Source organism: Ischnura elegans, chromosome 10 (assembly GCF_921293095.1).
Source record: "Ischnura elegans chromosome 10, ioIscEleg1.1, whole genome shotgun sequence".
Lineage (NCBI taxonomy): Eukaryota > Metazoa > Arthropoda > Insecta > Odonata > Coenagrionidae > Ischnura > Ischnura elegans.
Window position 1 is genome coordinate 39538866 of NC_060255.1, and position 19044 is coordinate 39557909.

Sequence of the window (19044 nt, forward strand, 5' to 3'; positions counted from 1 at the left end):
TAGCACCTTTCTTTCACTTTCTCATCCGAAAATCTTCCCACAATACGCTTGACGAATCCTAATTTCAATTGGGGTTATGAGTACTAATAAAAGCCATAATGAAAGAAATCATTGATAAGAGAAAATGCTGGGCAAAAATTCGCAAATGAGCCACGCGAGCGCAGAGCATTTGTTTTTACAGTCTCAATGTGTACGAATGGACTTATTGTGTTTTGTGTTTACTTTTCAGGGATTGGTTGGGTGGTCCGCACACTTGCAACATTTATTCTGTGCTCCTGTAGACTACAGCCGTCAACCATTTGCTGTTAAGGTCTGTTGGATCCACTACATATATTATTACGTGTAAAACGGTTTAAGCTCAGACGATTTCAACGGAAGGCGATAGCCGTTGTTCATTAGATTGGGCCAGGCACCCTCTCCATATGCTGCTGAGGTTATATCCATTCTACCTTGTAACGTTTTTAAAATATCCACTACTAACTTAACAAATAATTTCAGTACAATTCAAAAATAAGCTCTATATTTTGAAATATGGGAGCAAAAAAACAACATCAAAAAGCCACCATGATTATCACAATCCCATTTATATTATCCGTACTACCACTCACTGAACCACCGCCATGAAGTGCACCAGTGTGGATCTTGAGTTCTGCCGTATCTCTTCCTCCCGTTCTCTTCTCCTCTCGTAGGCGCCTCCTTTTCTCTGCGTTCTCTCCTTCTCCCTGCCGATCTTGAATTCTGCCGTATTTCTTCATCCGCTCTCTCAATACCCCGCTACTTTAGTCTTTCTCCCGATCTTTCTTTATAACACGTCTACCTCCTCCTTCTCTCCATACACGAATCCCCTTTTCCGTTCACAACAATCTCCCCGTCCCTCACTACCATTGTTAGTTTTAAATTATTTACAAACAATATGGTGGCTTGTGTACATTATGTTACAACCTATTGAAATTGTTAAGCCTTTCGCTATCTCGACGGATTCACGTATAAGACGCGGATGATATTCTTGCGTCTTCGCCCGTGTAGGGTTAAGCATTATTTTATGCCCAGGGCTGGAGGCGTAATGTTCAGCGACCGCTGATACGCGAACCGCGTCTTATACGTGAATCCGTCGAGATAGCGAAAAGGCCAAACAATTTCAATAGGGATGATGGATATAACCTCAGCCGCATATGGAGAGGTTTCATGGCCCAATCTAATGACCAACGGCTATCGCCTTCCGTGAAAATTCAAATCGAGTCAACAATGGGTTAACGAAACTTATATAAGATAGGGTCGAGAACGGTTTCACTCCCATTCTCTTGAAAACGCTCCCAGTAGGACAATTGGCAACTGGAGGAGGAGATAATGTTACCTACACAACATTTCCGGAAAGCAACCACCAACATTGATAAAAGAACCTGTGAAAATCGTCATACAAAAATTAAGGAATTCATATTTTTTTGGCACAACGACAGTTCTTTTTCCAGTGACAATATGATAAATTTGATGTGTAAATGCAACGTAATAATTAAACATCATCTTTGAGTGTGGATATAGAAAAAATTTAAAAGCAATTTTGACCAACTTTCCGTTTATTTTTAAGCCTTCCTCAGAGCTTGAAATGAAAATGGATGTATAATTTAATGGATATATAATTTATATATCAAAATTATGTATCCCTTTATTATTCTTAGCAAATATAGAGCTCAGGAAAAAAATTAACTTATTGTTATTTCTATAAAATTAACCATTTTTTGTATGTAATATTGTATAGAGGAAAGATTTTCCGAGTTCTTAATTAGCGTAGTGATTTGTTCTCCCTGTTGTATTGTGCCAGTTTTTGTTATTAATGTAATCAATGCTGGGAAAGTTGTACTCCACAACGGTTGGGTCTAGTTAGCGTTGAGCAGCCCTACTTTCCTTCGCTCATAAGTGAAATTGATTTTATTTCCCTTTTTCATTTGAAGGTGACTTCTTTAGTTTGGTGGTACTTCATCCTTAAGTTGACGGAATTAACAGACACGGTGAGTACCATGGAAGAAATCGCCAACTCTTTGCAAGTTTTCTATAAAGTAGAATTGTAATACAGGCTACTCAATATGATTAATTTGTGTTAACGCGTATTTACACCATCATTTATTCAAGAATATCCAACGCCAATATGCATATATATTATTGTACAAATCGTATTTTAAATTAAAGCTGTAGGTAAAAGTATTCGCTCACTACACATCATTCAGTGTTCGCCACGTTTCGTGGAAATAAATTGCATTCGTGTAATAAATAACGTATGCTAGTAAAATAAATTGCAAACAATTTACTAATATTTAGTTAATTTAATTAAAATTTACTATTATCTATACTAATTATACATTTGTTAGTAAAATAAATAATGTATATTAATAAAATAATAAATGTTAGAGTGATTTCGCGTTTAATTCCTAATACTGGCGTTATATGAGGGTAGCCTTTATAGAACGTTTCTTATCACCTAGCAACTATTTATGGTGTTTATATACAACTTTGTGAGTTGGTTAATGCCCATTCAAAGTTTCATTTAAATCGGCCAGATAGTTTTAAATCGGTGGCGTGTCAAAGTTCCCAAGTCGCTGTACGGGATGGAATTAAGTCATGAACAGTATCGCACCATAATTCTCTATAGCTTTCGACGAATCCTCACCCAGCAAGAATGCGTTACTGAACTTTTTGTTGTTTTTGGCGAAGAAGCACCATCAAAGACAACCGTGAATCGCTGGTATGCAGAGTTTCAACAAGGACGCTCTAGCCTCAGTGACGAACCGCGTGAAGGGCGACCGAAAACCGCCATCACCCAATAAAACGTGGATGCTGTACGTAACGTGATTATGGAAGATCGTCATCTTACATACCGTGAGATTCAGGCATTATTGGACGTCTCAGGGACCTCAGTTCAAAGATCTTACACGAAGAGTTAGGTGTTGAAAAATTGGTTTCCCGCTGGATACTGCACCTCCTCACAGAAGAACAGAAAGTACCTCGAGTCATATGATATCGAAATACTCTACAACGATTCAACTCAGGAGCATCAAAGCACGTTCACAACATCGTAAGTGGTGATAAATCATGAATCTATAGCCACGATGCTGAATCAAAATGCCAATCTTCAGTATGGGTCTTCCAAATTGAGCTCAAACCGACAAAAGTTGTTAGCTCTCGCTGCGTTTCCATGAAAATGGTCGCATTGTTCGTAGCCAAATCAGGGCATGTAGCGACAATTGCTCTTGAAAAGCAAAGAACAGTTAATACTCAATGGTATACGACCATTTGCTGGCCGGAAGTGATCGCCAAGGTTTGGAAAGATAACCCAAATCGACGCATTAGGGCCCCCGCGCACTGGTACCTTTTACAAAGCAACTATTTAGTTGCTTTGAGGAAGTCCCTATGGAACACACGGCATTTGCGGCAACTAAAAAGTTGCCCGTGCGCGGGGCCACAGTCAATTTCGTGTGTTTCATTTGAACATCCACAAAGCAACTAGATAGTTGCTTTGTAAAAGTTGCCAGTGCGCGGGGGCCCTTACGCTTCATCATGCCAACACAAGCTCACACACCGCTCGAGTCACTAAGTCGTTTTTGGAACAGCAAAACGTCGAAATTCTTGATCATCCTCCATACAGCCCGGATTTAAGCCCCAATGATTTTGTCACATTCCCCACAATCAAGAATATGCTACGCGGAAAGCGCTTCCAGAAGTTTGAAGATGCGGTTGATGCATACAAAACAGCCATTTTGACTACCCCTACTTCAGAATGGAATAAATGTTATAACGACTGGTTCCATCGAATACAAAAGTGCGTTGACTATCGTGGAGAGTAATTTGAAAAAAATTTTACAAAATTGCGTTATTTTACCTCTTCTAGTTTTCTTCATTCCCGACACGTAAAAGGCTACCCTCGTGTATGAAATATCTGATTGCTTGATATAATAAATTTAAAAATACATAAATAAATTTTTTAAAGTATACCTTTCTTTAAAAAATATACTTTTTCTGGATATAACTCTTTCAGGATGACTTAAACAAATTAATGAATTCGGTATCGAGAAACGGGATGGAAGTAAATGCAAATAAATGCAAACTTGTTAACTTCAGCAACAGAAGAAAATGCAGAAATAGAAATTATAAATTTTCGGGTAGTTTGATTCCAAAATCAAACAACTTTAAATATTTGGGTGTCCATTTAACTAAGAATTTGAGATGGGGTTTAAAAATCGAACACGCAATCAAAAAATCTTTTTAAGTATTGCACTGGGTGATGAGAAACCTCAGAGGAAGCACCAGGGCCACCAAAGAAATGGCCTATACAATAGGGCGGATCCCAAAAATCGATTTTTTTTTCCTAGCAGCACACGCGGGATGAATTTTGCTGCATTCGAGGCGTTGGAGGGGGAGAAGCGAGCGGGGAGGGGACGGGATCGGCTTGCTGCTCTTGTATCCGCGGCGCTGCGTGGGCGTTGGAATGTTTTCTTCGCGGGCGCGGACTCAAATTAAGCATTTTGTGGCTAAACGGTGGCAGATACGTCAAAATGCACGAAAGTTTTCCTATAAGGGCAGTAACTCGGCAAAATCTATAGGGAATGGCCATAAAATATTATATTTTTCGAATGTTGACCCTCCCCCCCTAAATTGCATTTGAGCGAGGGTCAGGGGCCTCAAATTTTTCAGGCCTTATTTTTGATCGGTCCCACAACCTTTTTTCATTGGGCCAGATGGATTTGAAAAAAATCGATTTTTGCGATCCGCCCTACTATACAACCCTAGTACGACCAACTTTAGAGTACGCATCTCTTGTCTGGGACCCGCATTTTAAAGGAGAGGCGAAGAAATTGGAGCGGGTGCAGAGAAAAGCAGCTAGGTATGTGCTGGGAAAGCATTAAAAAATGGAAAGTGTTTCAGAAATGCTCAGAGTTCTAAGGTGGGAGAGTTTACAAGAGAGGAGGAAAAGAAGCAGGCTATGTGGCATGTTTAGAATAATGAGTGGGGAAAAAGCATGGGAAGAATTTGGGAAGGACATATCGAAACCCTGCTTTGTTGGAAAAAAATGATCACCTGTTCAAGATAAAGTGCCGATCACAAAGGACAAATACAAAGCAGTTCTCCTTCTTGAATAGGACCATAAGGGACTGGAACGACGTACCAGCAAAACTATTTGACCCCTTCCCGAAAAATTTACATATTTTTAAAAAGCGGTTGAAGAAGTAGGGACTAAGGGCTTCTTATAATGTTTTTCTATTGTTTTTGCATCATATGTGTACATGTTACCACCAGGCCAATGGCCTACTTGTAACCATTTAACAATAATAATAATAATATAAATTTAAACATAGCACATATGGGTTTCTGATAAAATGCTTCATTAACTTCAAGTTGAATTCCTCTTGTTTATATTCATGCTTAGGCTAATTATTATTGCAATTGTTATTTTTGTTGATACTCCTGAGAATAAATGGCTAACCGAGTTTAGAACTGACTAAATCACAGTGTTATCCTAATGTTTTGGTTTATTTTTGGAAAAAGATATTGTTTGTTTGACACTATTGCCATAATGAATTATCTCTTAGAATCTTGTAATTAGTCGGTTATATCAAAGTGTGATATTTTTCTTTTGTTGATAATTTGTTTTGCTGAATTTTATTCATGCTGTTGGCTATCTGCAGATTATGCATTTGTCTGAAATTCTATTTATTTATTTATTTCTTTTCCTCTTTTATGTACCAATACTGAAAATGTAAAAAGTTGTACATTTATTTTCTCATGGGCCTCAGTGCTCACGAAAATAAACGAAATTATTATTATAATTTTTTTCCGGCCTGCAGTCTGAGATAAAATTTCAACTATTTCGAACGCGGATAACTTACGGAAAATTTTATGTAACAAAAAATAAAGCGTAGCGTACTCATACTATCGCCATTTCAGGGTGTTTTTATCAAAATAATTATTTCCATACCCACTGTACGAATTACCACTTCTATTACGAAAGCGACGGACGACTTGGTTATTAAAATTTAATACATTATTTTTAAGTTCAAATCAATCTTCAATTTGGATAAAATTTCGCTTAAAATAATGATTTCACCCCATTTTTGCTTCCATATTTATTTCATCGTAACTTGGACCTGACATCTGACGTATTTAACAAAATAGAAAATTTATTCAAAAAAATTATTCTAATGTCGGCAATATAAAAGGTTCAAGGAAGGTTACTTGATATAAATATGGAATACCGATTAAAGGTCAGATTTCATTCGAAAGTGTTAAAACATTCGAAATGCTCTGGATTTCAAGCTCGTATTCAGTATAACTCGTTTAAAAAAATTAAGTATTTGGTATAGAGGGGGAGCTAATCATTGTTTCTCGTATTAATTTCACAACGGGAGTACACTGATTTTTACGGAGAAAAGAACCTAACAGTTAAGAAGTATTGTCCGAAAGTTTCATTTGGTTCCAGCGTATGATGGCGCTTTATCCAATGCGTGGAATTAATACTTTCTTAATTTCTACAGATAACCTTCGTTCTGAGGAAGAAAAAGAGCCACGTGAGTAACCTGCATGTTCTCCACCACAGCGCAATGCCGATGAGTGCGTGGGCTGGAACCAAGTTCGTTCCTGGTGAGTAAGATTACACTCATCGAAAAGCAAATATAGGATTGATGATGATCATCGAGCCATCGGACTACGAGTCCAAACTTTCCCCGGAAAACCAAGCGTTAACATGTATACCGTGATTATTATTATGACATTCACACACTCGTATATGGCACGAACTCCTGGGACCTCAAGGCCTGTTTACATGATACGTCAACACGTACCAATTAATGTGTGAATACATGAACGATTTTGGTGGACCGGAGCGGAACATGTGCGAATGCCTGAACCAAATTATCACAGGCTCTACTTTCTGAACATGCATTCGCGCATGTTGACTTGTTACTCGGTGAATTTTTGCGTTCATTCACGCGTTCATACATTTGTACATGAGCTTCTAAGGGTTAATGTACCGTGTAAACAGGCCTTTAAGACAGTTAATTATTTGTTTGTCCTTGAATGCGGCTGCCATTTTCTCTTTCTTTAGTTAGGAAGTCTTTACAAACATGGGACGTACTTTTCGACTGGAGACCGCTGTTACCACAAAATCGGTTTTAAGATCAACAAATCTGTCAACCAACTAATGCCGCTTGTGCAAGGCGGGGATGGCAAGTTAAACGAAACGAAAATGTTTCGTTTCGACCCAGAGGGAAACAAAAATACGAGGCCTAGGTTTACATTCGTTCCCGCACGAAATTAAAATCAACAAGGAGTTTAGTTCCGTCCCGGGACGAAACTTTACTCCCGGGAACGAAACTAAATTAATCGGGACTCTGCTGCTCATAGTTAAGTTTCGGTACGAGGAGTTGAGATGTGGGAGATAAGAGGGATTCCTCCAATTACGTTCGACGTAAGTAAGTGTATAGAGGTTAAAACATTGAGCTTAAAAATCGAATGAATAGTATGCGTTCAACGTTCTCCAGTGAGTGTTGAAAATATCAGTGCTCCATACATCTAATGGCGGTAGGCCAAACCTCTACTTCATTCAACCATGCTCAGTACTGAGTGTGTGAGTCAAAACTAAACTGTTCGAAGGTGAAGCTCGTGGTCCCTCCGGAGTGAAACATTATCTTCGTATAGTTTCGTCCCAGAGATTTTGTCTAGTTGCCACCCGAAGTAGTTTTGACTCCGATATCGTTTCGACCCTGAGTTAAGCTCCCCGGATTTAAATCCATTTCGTTTCGTTTCTTCATTTCGCTCCTGGGAACGAAACTATTGAAATTTTTCTGGTTCAGACTGTCGTAAGTTTCGATTGCTTTTCCTGGTGCCAGATGCAACGTATGGAATATGTTTCCTCCTTAGTAAGCAGTCCAATGAATCAAGAACAATAAGATAAGTAATATTTTATATCAGGATTTGCATATTTTTTTGCAGTGAGATTTTTTCTGTCGTTTTTCAGGTGGCCATACTACTGTCGTTGGATTATTTAACACTGGAGTCCACGTCGTTATGTATTCCTACTACTTCCTGTCCACTTTCGGGCCCGAGGTTCAGAAAAAACTCTTCTGGAAGAGGCATGTTACATCGCTGCAAATGGTAATGAAATTAATAATTCTTTCTAACAAATTTACAATTACAAAAACATTACTTCGAGCTTTTAATAGTTTTAAACTTCACTCACCATAACTATGGCACTCTTTACCTATATTTTTTGTGCATTACTTTAGTGATTGATACTCTTTGCTGTACACGTAGTGAAGCATTTAAATATTACACACCAGTTGTAGAGTTCAATATTAATGGGCTCCAAAGAATGTAACACTTAAAAATCTTTTCAACGACCTTGGTCTTCTTTCTTATTAAACCGCTACTCCGGTAACCTGTCATATAAAATTGATCGTGTTTAACCAGGAATCACTTGGAATTCGCAAGCATGAATCAGTAAATATCCCCCGGAAATTCGAGAATTTCTCTCTTAAAGATTTTATTCTTCATCTTTAGTGCCCATTTTTTAATTAGCGCTCTTAAATCTTTCCAGTAAATTCGAGTCATAATTGGAAAAGGACATTACGAGGCGTGAAGCTTCATAACATAATAATGCGATTAAGTCATTTCAATTGTTCTACGAGTGATTTAATACTACGCGAGTACTCTTCCAGTTGAGCGCTCACTACTGCTGATAAACAGTTATGTTCATTTAAGTGCTGTCCCTTTCCTTCCTATTGTTACACTCCTATACGCTCCCTCCACTTTTATTCACAGTCGCAAACAACTGCCAGTTTCACGGCTGCTAAATTCATCTAATTAGAAGGATTTCTAGCAGCAAGGATTTCAACCACACCTGCGACCTCATACTGGCAAAATATAATTCGAAAAAAATTTATTCCAATTCTTAATTATGTATCATGTCCACAATTAAATAATTGTGGAAAATGTGCAACTAAATTTCATTTAAACCTGGGATAATTCTTGAATTCAATTTTGTTAAACCAGTTGACACCATGTTTACATTCTGGAAAATATTTTACCTTTAAGGATTTATATATTATATTTAACAAATGTTTCGAATTTTCTCCTTCTCTCCAACGCAGTACCAATTCGTCATCATTATGCTGCACTCAATGCAGATGCTGCTGCGCAGTGACTGTAATTACCCTAAGTCGTTTGCTGCTTGGATAGTCTTTCAGGCCATCATGTTCTATGTATTGTTCGATGGATTTTACAAGCAGCAGTACGGGAAGACTTTGGGCCTCAATGGAGCGCTCCGGGAAAAAGTGGTAAGTTACTTACTAGCCTAGCTTGTTAGTATATAATGGTGGAATGCCTTACTTGCAATCTCCAGATCCGTATTTGGATTCCGAATCAGGAAAATGAATTTTTCTTTGTGAATTTCATCCTTGCATACATCTTCGTTTCAAAACTGGCATTTTTCTTATTAAATGTTTTTAGAATTCTCTCCTTCGGATTTTCTTTCTACAAAAAAAATTACGTTCAGTTAATTCTAATATTTAAAACTTATAATTTCCAATTTTATGTAAATTTTGATACGATAGTGAGAAAATGTGCGTTAACATTTAAATAATAGCTAAGCTTTCACGTCGAAAGTTTCGTATTCAATACTTACTAGGGAAAAGTCCAACTTTTTTGTGTTTATTACCACACTTCCCTTTTGATTTTTTGCAAATCGTAACATTGGATCAATTTCATCACTATAAGTCTATGATCTTATAGATTTTTCATAATGATATTATAAATTTAATCCAGAATATATCCACTAACATACTCTAGGAATATGAACAATATTAATGCTGTTTAATCAGCTGTCCAAATGGGAAGAGACTTCCGTATAGGAATCATCGAATCAAACATTACCTTAGGAGTTCACATTTAAAATAAAAGAACGTTTGCCATACTAGCCTGTCAAAAAATCTTGAAATTTCTAACGCATTCAATTTTAAATTTAAAAATTAAATGTAAACACGGAACCAAGTACCTATTTTTATTTTAGTATCCACGTTAAAAACATAATTCTCAGAAGATTTTTAAACAAATAATTTACGTCCGTAATTAGTTACCAGTCATTTAAACACCTGGCAAGCGCTTTCCTGTGTCAGTGTTTTCTTCACTTTCGCGAACTAACCTATGCCGTCGGCTGATGCACCAGAATACACACCAAAGATCGCGTTCAGGCGACTCAACAGTTGCGGCTTCGGTGGAAATTATCTCCTGAACGCTCACCGGTGAGTCAACATGTTGCAGATTAGACGCAATTTTTTCCACCGGGATTCATCTCCGGTTCGAATTGGTAACATGTTGAGAATCAATATGGCTGCGCCCATGACATCTTCCGGTGAAAATATAACTTGTGTTACTAATATTTACAATGGGATGACCATTCAGATTGAAGATAGCTCAGAAAACTCACAGAAATTTCATGCTGAATCTAATTTAATATATTTGGCATGAAATCGTCGTCGACGGCGATGAATAGAGCCAAATCTCTCACTACATCGTTGGCGCCCATCTTCGGATGTCTGTCTGCTACAAGTCACGTGGCCAGAATTTGTACCGGTTGCTGAGATTCCCGTTCAGCCGATAGTAGCGCGCACCGCTTACCGGTGAGGCACCGGTGACTCACCGCAATACTCGCCTGAACGTGACTAATTACTTTCACTATCACTGGTTTTATGCGAAATTCACCGACGCACAGTGGGGCCAAATCCAAAAAAGGTGGCCATAATTAGAAAAATAAAAGTTCGGGGTTATGATTTATTTTTACATGGTTGGGAAGACACTTATTTGAGCTGCTGAGAAATAAGTTTGAGAAGCAGGTAAGTGTTCACCTCTTCGTAAAAATCACTTTCAAAGTGGCAGGTACGCTGCTGGGATACATAGCCTCCCTCTCGCTTCGAAATACCCTCATCTTCAAGACTCCTCCTCAGCTACCTAATTGGCTAAATTTAAAATTTAAAAAATAGAATCAACGCAGCAATGTGCATAGATAACAAATGTTGCTTTACCATAACATTGAAACAAAATTAAAATTATTATTAACATAAATATTAACCAATAAATTGCACAACTTTTATTCAAAAATAAAAATACGAACATCATTAAGTTATATTGCAGTGCTCTGCAGTGCTCTTATATAGTTATATTATTGTAGCCACAACTCTCGGCTATCAAAACAAAAAAAAATTAACCGCCCCAACCCGCCCCTTCGTGAATTAATGAAGAAATACGTAAGTAACCTCCAACCGTATGGACGCCGAAGCGCGCAGCTCGTTGACACGTTGCATGCAAGAGGGAGCACTTACTTTATAATCGGCGTAACAAAATGAGTTCTTTTGCAATAAATTGACGCAACAAAGACTCAAGACAAAGTATATACAAAGTTGATGCTATAATATCTCGTCCAGTAAAGAATGATATCCCTAATGTAGTTTAACCACGTTGCATGCATGGATTCGGATGCTGCTTGCGAGTGGCTTTCAGAATGTAAGTTAAAACCTTGCAGACCTGCAATACAAACGCTAAAAAATTGGTGGAGGAGCCTAAGAAGGAGAAGGACTTAAACAGGAGCTTAGTTTAAACCGGCCAAAGCAGGTTTATGGTAGTAGTAATGACGACAACACAGCTCGAGAACTCTGAAATTTCCGCCAATATAACAGGCCTCAATTTGGAGCTTCTTTAGAGATTTAATACTGTTTTACAAGCTGTCTTCTGGCTATAGAATAAATATAGATATCTGCGAAGTGTATTCTATCTAAACAGCCCGGCTATTGTTGAATTATATCACTGGTTTTGCATGCCAACAATGTTTACCCTAAATACTGTTGCACGAAAGGAATGCCATACAAAATTCATTGTTACCAATCGGAAAAATGCCAGAGGGATCGCAGGAAGCGAACAACAAATTGTTGAGGAAATTCAGGGAAGATTTTACCCGAAAGTGCTCGAGGAAAAAACTGTAGTGGACTTGGTCGTGAGATTGATGTTACATTCTGACTCGATTATTGTAAGTCAGATTGTGATGCGGTCCAAGTCATCGACAATTTTATGTTCCGGAGCCATGAATATTTTGTATGAATCCTACCTGATAGAATCAGGATCTTCATCGGAATCGGTAGACGATTCTTTGGATGGAACGAAGTCTGATTGAAATTTTTGTTTACGTTTATAAGCCTGTGTGCTCAGCTCTTTTCATATTCAACGTAGAAAACCTACTATATAATAATGTGTGATGTAAATGTGTTTGTTAACTTTTTATATATTCTTAAAAAGACATTTAAGTTATTAGTTTTCATTTTATATTTAAAATAATAAGTGGGTTTATTCAATAATGCTGTTTTGTTCTTAGATAATTATTCATGGGACGAATTAGAGATAGATTATATTTAGTGTTTGCATTTTTTTGAGTGGTCGCGGGCCTGTTCATATTCTACGCAGATTGACTGTTATACAATAATGTTTTATAATTTCTTTGCTACCTTATTATTTTCCAGGATATATATTTAAGCCATAAGTATGCATACATGCTTATATCGTGTACTTTAAGATACATGTAACAATATCGGAAATTGATTCGTTTAGAATGTTTGAAAATTAAAAATAGCCATAAAATGATGATATTTATTTAAAATAATTAATAAAATTATTAATCGATTGCCTTAAAGCTTTGAAATGTATTTCATATAATTTTCAAAATCAGTTTCATATTCGTAATATAATATAATTAAAAATATTCCCCCTTTTTACTGGACATGAGGAACAATTACTGTCTTATTTTAGCAAAAATTCCAATTTTTTGGCCAAATATAAATTTTCTTTATATTTCAACATCATATTCGGAATTAGCGACCTCGAAAACGGATATATTCCAAATTTCAAACAAATTACATGATATTTAATAATTATGACCACCTTTTAAGCATTTGGCCCCACTGTGCGACGTAGACATTATGAGAAAACCTTGATAAGAAGATGAAATAACCTGATAAGCCACACCTTGAGTCTGATGGGCACAATCTTCAAAGGACGAGAGGCTGGCAAGAACGGAAAAGGAAGACCTCAAACGAAAAATTTGGAATATGTAAAGAAGGATGTGAAAGTGATGAAATACGTAGGTGGGAATAGATTACTCGATAGGAGAATTGAAAAAATAACTTAGGTTAGTCGACCAGTGATGATGATGATGATGAGAACTCTATGAAGGTTTCCTTCAAATTTCCACTTTCAATATTGCCGTTGGTGTACTAGAGGAGTCATTACTTAATTATCCGTCATTTTTCTCAGTTAATAATAATAATTTTTACTGAAAAAGAGGGCTTATACCAAGACAATCGTATCAACAGAATTCCGATTTTGTCAACTTATTTAGCATGTTAAGTCATATTCCCGCTTTTATAGAGCATAGAATTTGCGGAAGAATTTTCCCGTTGGTTCTATTATTTATGTCCTCCAATAATGCCTGCCTCAGTTACTTATAGATATAATATTATGAATGAAACCACATCTCAACATATCGCTTTGTGAATTAAAAGCCAAAAAAAAACATTACTTGATCGTTATGAATTATGTAACCTTTATAACTTGTTCATCAATGCTGACAACTTAGAAGGAAGTCTAAATACATTAGTTTAATATAATTCTGACACAGCCGGCACAAAGGAAGGGTGAAGCCAGTAGCAAAACAAGGGGTGGCGCAAGGCATCGTCGTTTAAGTTATAACAGTCTGCGTGGGGAAGGTGAATGAAACCAACACAGTAAGAAACAGCGCTTTATGAGTTCATGAAATTATTTGCTTATAAAAATTATTTTAGTTGTCTTTATATCTCTTATACTAATATCATTTTTCGTAAAAACATATTTTATCATATTTTTATATCAAAGCGTTCATCATATCATATCATCATAACAAACATATTTTTCGTGGGTTTAAAGAAAATTGGTTGATAACTTCAGCTTCAATCAGGTCCTGATTTTTTTTTTTTAGATTTTGCGATTTTTGCTTCTAGGGGCGGGGGGCGGGAAGCTGCCCCTCCTGCCCCCCGTTGTGTACGCCTATGGGAAAAAGGGCTTAAAAACATTAAATTTGTGGAGTATATGCATTGAATTTTACACATCTTTGTTACCAAATTTTCCCTATCAGCATCTAAAAACCTCGTATATGAAAACATAACCTTTTATGAAATATATATAAACTAAAGCATCGGTTTTGAATCATGCCTTTGCGTCCAAACCACTGACTTAGAATAATAGAACAACGTTAGAATAATAAAACGACACACTTTCGGCTCTCCTCTGAGAGCAAGGACGTGGCTTCAAGCTGCAATATCTTTCATTCGACCGTGGGGTGCAAAATTGTCACTCAGTCCGACCTTTCTTGTGTCCAGACCATGATTAATTTCTCTCCCTCTTCGTGTTGCAGAAATAAAAAGTGCGAGCCCGCCTAATGGAGAAGCTCGGCCAGTCGTGGAAATTTTGGGATCGCGTGCTTTGTCGGTGGGAGAGATGTCTTACCTCGCCATTCACGGCTCGTTGGGCATGGAAGATCAAACCATCGTCAAAATCAACCAGAGGACGGTTAATTTCTCATCTGTCAGCCGCGAAGGTGATTTCCTTCCCCTTCCGAAATCTTACGAAAAAGTGATTGCCCTTTTTGTGTGGCGAAGACGATGACTGGTATATACAGTAGATTCCGTTTAATCGGGTCCACCGGTTAGTTGGTGCAGCCGCTTTATTTGGGCAGATCTTGGAGAACAGAACCCAATAGAGGAATATCCCAGAGTATTCTCCGCTTAATTGGGACAGCATGCCGCTTCATTGGGCCATGAGTCGGCGACATAGACTCTATACTCGCAACGAAATTAAAAATTTTTATTCTCAGAATACTATTTCTTTATATTTACCTCCTTTGATTTACTCTTATTTTTCACAGATGTTCCTATTCTTACCCTATTTTGAAAGTTCTTGTTGTTATACTATCCGCAATAGGATAGGACCTTTCTTTAATAGGACTTAGTAAAAGATATTCTTTCAGTGTCCCCCGAGGCTGTGAAAAATATTTTTATCCAAATTGTTATAATTCATAAAAATCATAATAAATTAACTAATCTCGCTGATTTATTAATCAAATTAATAGTTCAATATACCTATGTTGCATTATACACATTCTTTAGTATTCTTGCTATCATTTCAACGTTTGTTTATGCCCATATACAGGATAGTTCGCCTAATTGGGACAGCCGCTTAATTGGGGCAAACTGCACAAGTCCCGATATGTCCCAATTAACCGGACTCCACTGTATTTATCCGCTGAGGAAATAATTGGCGGACAACGTCCCGTATTTGAAGGCCCGTTATAATTTTTTGTGGTCACGTCTCTGCCTTTTTTGTCAGCGTTTTTGAATTATGTGTTTTCGCTCCAGGTGTCAATTTACTGAAGTAAGGTCAATCAAGGATTGGTCATTTAATATCCATTAGTGTTATCCTCCAGTTCATTCAAATTATGATGTGGCTAAAATGGTTTATTTGTGTTGGTGTGATTGGATTTTGTAATCGATACCACCATTTCCTGTCCGAAGCCGGTCTAATTAATTTAGTGAACTTAGCTCTTATCTTAAAGAGCCGATTTTACATGAAGGGGTGTATGAGTGAGTCTCAGTTCCGAGCTGTCATCGAGCGGAACATCAAATGCACCTCTGTACCAAATGTAATTTCTGTACCAAACTCTGCTTAGAAAAGATAAATCACGTGTACCCCTTAGCTTCTCACCCACTCATCTGGTTGGCGTTGTTCATAAGATGATACAGCTTTACTTAGCACTGACTGAAATGCGTGGTCTGTTTGAAGTCTGATCATAAAAACAAGCTAACAACGACTACCGCTCACCGCCTGGGAAATTGGAATCTTATAGTTAGCCTTAACCAGACATCATAAAACCGGCCATAATTCCTTTATATTTATTGTTAATGGGTATATATTCTAAATAGATTATTAGATTCAACGATTTTAAAGGTGGGACTAGCAGAAAATGTGCAAAATCTTGAAAACTCCATCAATGTTTAAATACGAAAAAGAATGAATATGGATTTCTTCTGGATTCTTAGCTCGCTGTCTATACTGCAGACCGTCCTTCAAAACTGACATTTGATCAATACGTTTTCGTTGCATTCACCATGTAAATTAGTTGTTTACCCAGCTGCCTTTTTTACCATGAAAAAAGGTATTTGTAGACATGCTCTATTATCCAGATAGCTTTTCTTATAATAATGTGTATAAAAATATCAATCATTTTACCCTATTGTGGATGTTTTTGCGCCTAAGGTTCATTTGAGTTGTTTTTATGTGTAAATATTCTGGGTAATTGTCGATGTAACTCAGTTGAAATGTTTTATAAAATTTTATCGTTATTTTTCAAAATATTTTGTTATCATCGTTCTAAAATTTTATGTAAAAATAACTATTTTATTTCATTAAATGTATTATTAAACCAAACTTGTAGATTGTTTTCACTTCCCGATTCTCTTTGTGTACTTATTATTTTTTTTCCAGGTTAGATCACTCTCTTAATCTCCGCTTGGTAATCTTTATTGTGTCAGAAGAGCCGCAAAACTGACTAAAATGAAATCACTGGACTTTTTCTAAATTCTTAACTATTTGTTTAACTACATTTTCATCAGGAAATAAACACTTTTGTCCAATACAATAATTACTGTCGCATTAAATTTAATTCATGTATCCATTTACCATGACATTGGTGAGACGGTTCATTGTTTTAGAAGTTGAATAGATTCATTGTTCCACTTAATAGTTGACTCCGTGCACGCTACCATAGTCCTTTCATAAATAAGTTAAGGGTTCATTCCGCCAAGTGTGAGTTCATACCATGTAACCTGCACTACCAAGCAAAATCGGAAGTAATTGTAGGGTAATAAATACCAAAAATGACTGGGAATATCCGTCTATACAATACAAGTCAAACTGAAGCTGGTTTAATAATATATGTAGAGCCGTTGAATCGCTTAAATAAATATTAAAGCAAATTAATCACCTAAAAGTAAATATTACATGCCTACCCAGACGCTGGAAATGCTGACAGATGGAGGTTCAACAGAAAACTTGTGTCTGAGGATATGGGAATCATGTGAAGTTTAATGGCTGAATCAAAATAATTTCTATCGGTATACCATTTATACCGATACCATTTTTTCTCATCTTCCAATTAGGAAGGTCTGAGTTTTGTTGAAGTCTGCGATTTAAGTCCTTTCAGTGATTTCTAATTGTTGTGCAGTAGTTTTACAACAATTCTATTCGACGGGACGCGACTCGTACCTGAAGCCGCTATCAACTGTCCTTCTTGCAGATCTGCACCTGGCAACAGGGGCTTTCAGGACATCCCCCGTCCTGAGTCTACATCTACATAATACCCCGCAGGCCGCCTAAGAGGCGTGTGGAAGGGGGTGTTAGGACACCAGCCATATACACGTAAAAAATGAAGTGCTCTAGCGAAGACGGGCCTAGCGTTTATTGAAGTCCTATATTGGTTCGGGGAAAAAACGAATTCCCATATTTATCCGTTCGGCAAAACATCTCTCTTAATTTATCGCTTCTATCGGACCTGGACATATAGTGTGGCTCTATTATTATGTTCTCTGTGACGCTCTTAAAGATATCCATTCTCAATTGTTCAAGCAATCTAAGCCTCCTTCGCACCCTAACGATCTACCCTATTTTTTCCGCAACCCTCTTGGTTAATTCATTGTAAAATTCCGAAAAATATACTGCGCGTGAAAAATTTTTCTGAAAAAAATCGTCATTTTTTTGGGGATCACACTATTTTGAATTACTTGGCAACCGTTTCAGCTAGATGAATGAAAGTTGTTAAGCAAGTTTTGAATGTGAAAGTCATAAATAGTACAACTGCTAATGTGTTTTATCCAACAAAAGTTAAATCAAGCGGATCGATTGATTAGAATCGAAGTTGTTATCGATCCAAGTGTGCACTCCATAGAACTCTCTTTCAGACCTATTTAAATAGTTACGGGGAGAAAAATGTTAACAATTTGCTTAGAGAGAATAGCTCTATGCACACATATAAATTATTTTAATGAGTAACGAGTCTTTATGAAGATATATCGATTTGAATTAATATCGATAGGTCTCATTTTCTCCTTTGTCATAAACCGTACCAGTGCGAAAATTTCAGGGTAGGATCTGATTGGTAATTTAAATTTTTCGTTGTATTTAGGGCTCCATGGAAATCATAGTTTTTATTTTATATCGACGAAAATTTAAGGATATAATCCTTATCGCAGAGGTCACAATTAGCAATGATGGACAATCCGCTTCCTCAATTAACCAGCGAGAAAAATCATATCGAAAATCCTGAAATTCGATTTTCCCCTAATATATAATTTATTTATTAGAGCAAGGGTCTGAAAATCTTGCTGAAAGGTAAAAGTTAGCTAAATAATATGATAAAAGTTAAATAAAAATAATGCTGTAATTATAGTCGAAGTAATAATCGATACAAGTGTACATTCAATAGATCCCTTTTCCAGACAAATTTTAAAAGTAATTGGGTAAGTCTTTTAACAGTATGTTAAGAAACTAATTTACTATCTATACATGCAAAAGAAAGTCGAAAATCGTGTTAGTTAGAAACCTTATAACACGAGAACGGCTGCACCGATTTTAATGATATTAGGTTCGTTGGATTCGTCTTAGCCCCGGAAAACATATAGGACATTGAAAAAAAGGATAATTTCACAAAATAATTCAAATCTTTCTTAGTGATATGTTTTTAGGAGTAAGTAACGCGAAACAATTGTTAAGTCGGTCAAAACTACCAATTAAATTATTTGTTTTGTTTTTACCAATTTAATAACTGAACTTCGTAGCAATATGACATTTAATTACTAAATATATTCAAAATGTTGAAATTGTGCTTAAAAAATTTAATTCGAGCTAATTGTAAGCCAGGCTCGACTTGACACT

At 36.7% G+C, this 19044-nt stretch overlaps 1 protein-coding gene across 1 annotated transcript; it reads left to right on the forward strand.

Moving 5' to 3' along the window:
- Positions 1–187: 187 nt before the first annotated feature.
- LOC124166942 (elongation of very long chain fatty acids protein AAEL008004-like) lies at positions 188–14875 on the forward strand. The gene is made up of 6 exons (XM_046544658.1): positions 188–310; positions 1950–2006; positions 6522–6627; positions 8003–8139; positions 9135–9320; positions 14474–14875. The coding sequence occupies exons 1-6, from the start codon at positions 197–199 to the stop codon at positions 14477–14479; spliced, it is 606 nt and encodes a 201-aa protein (XP_046400614.1). The 5' UTR covers positions 188–196; the 3' UTR covers positions 14480–14875.
- The last annotated feature ends 4169 nt before the right edge of the window (positions 14876–19044 follow it).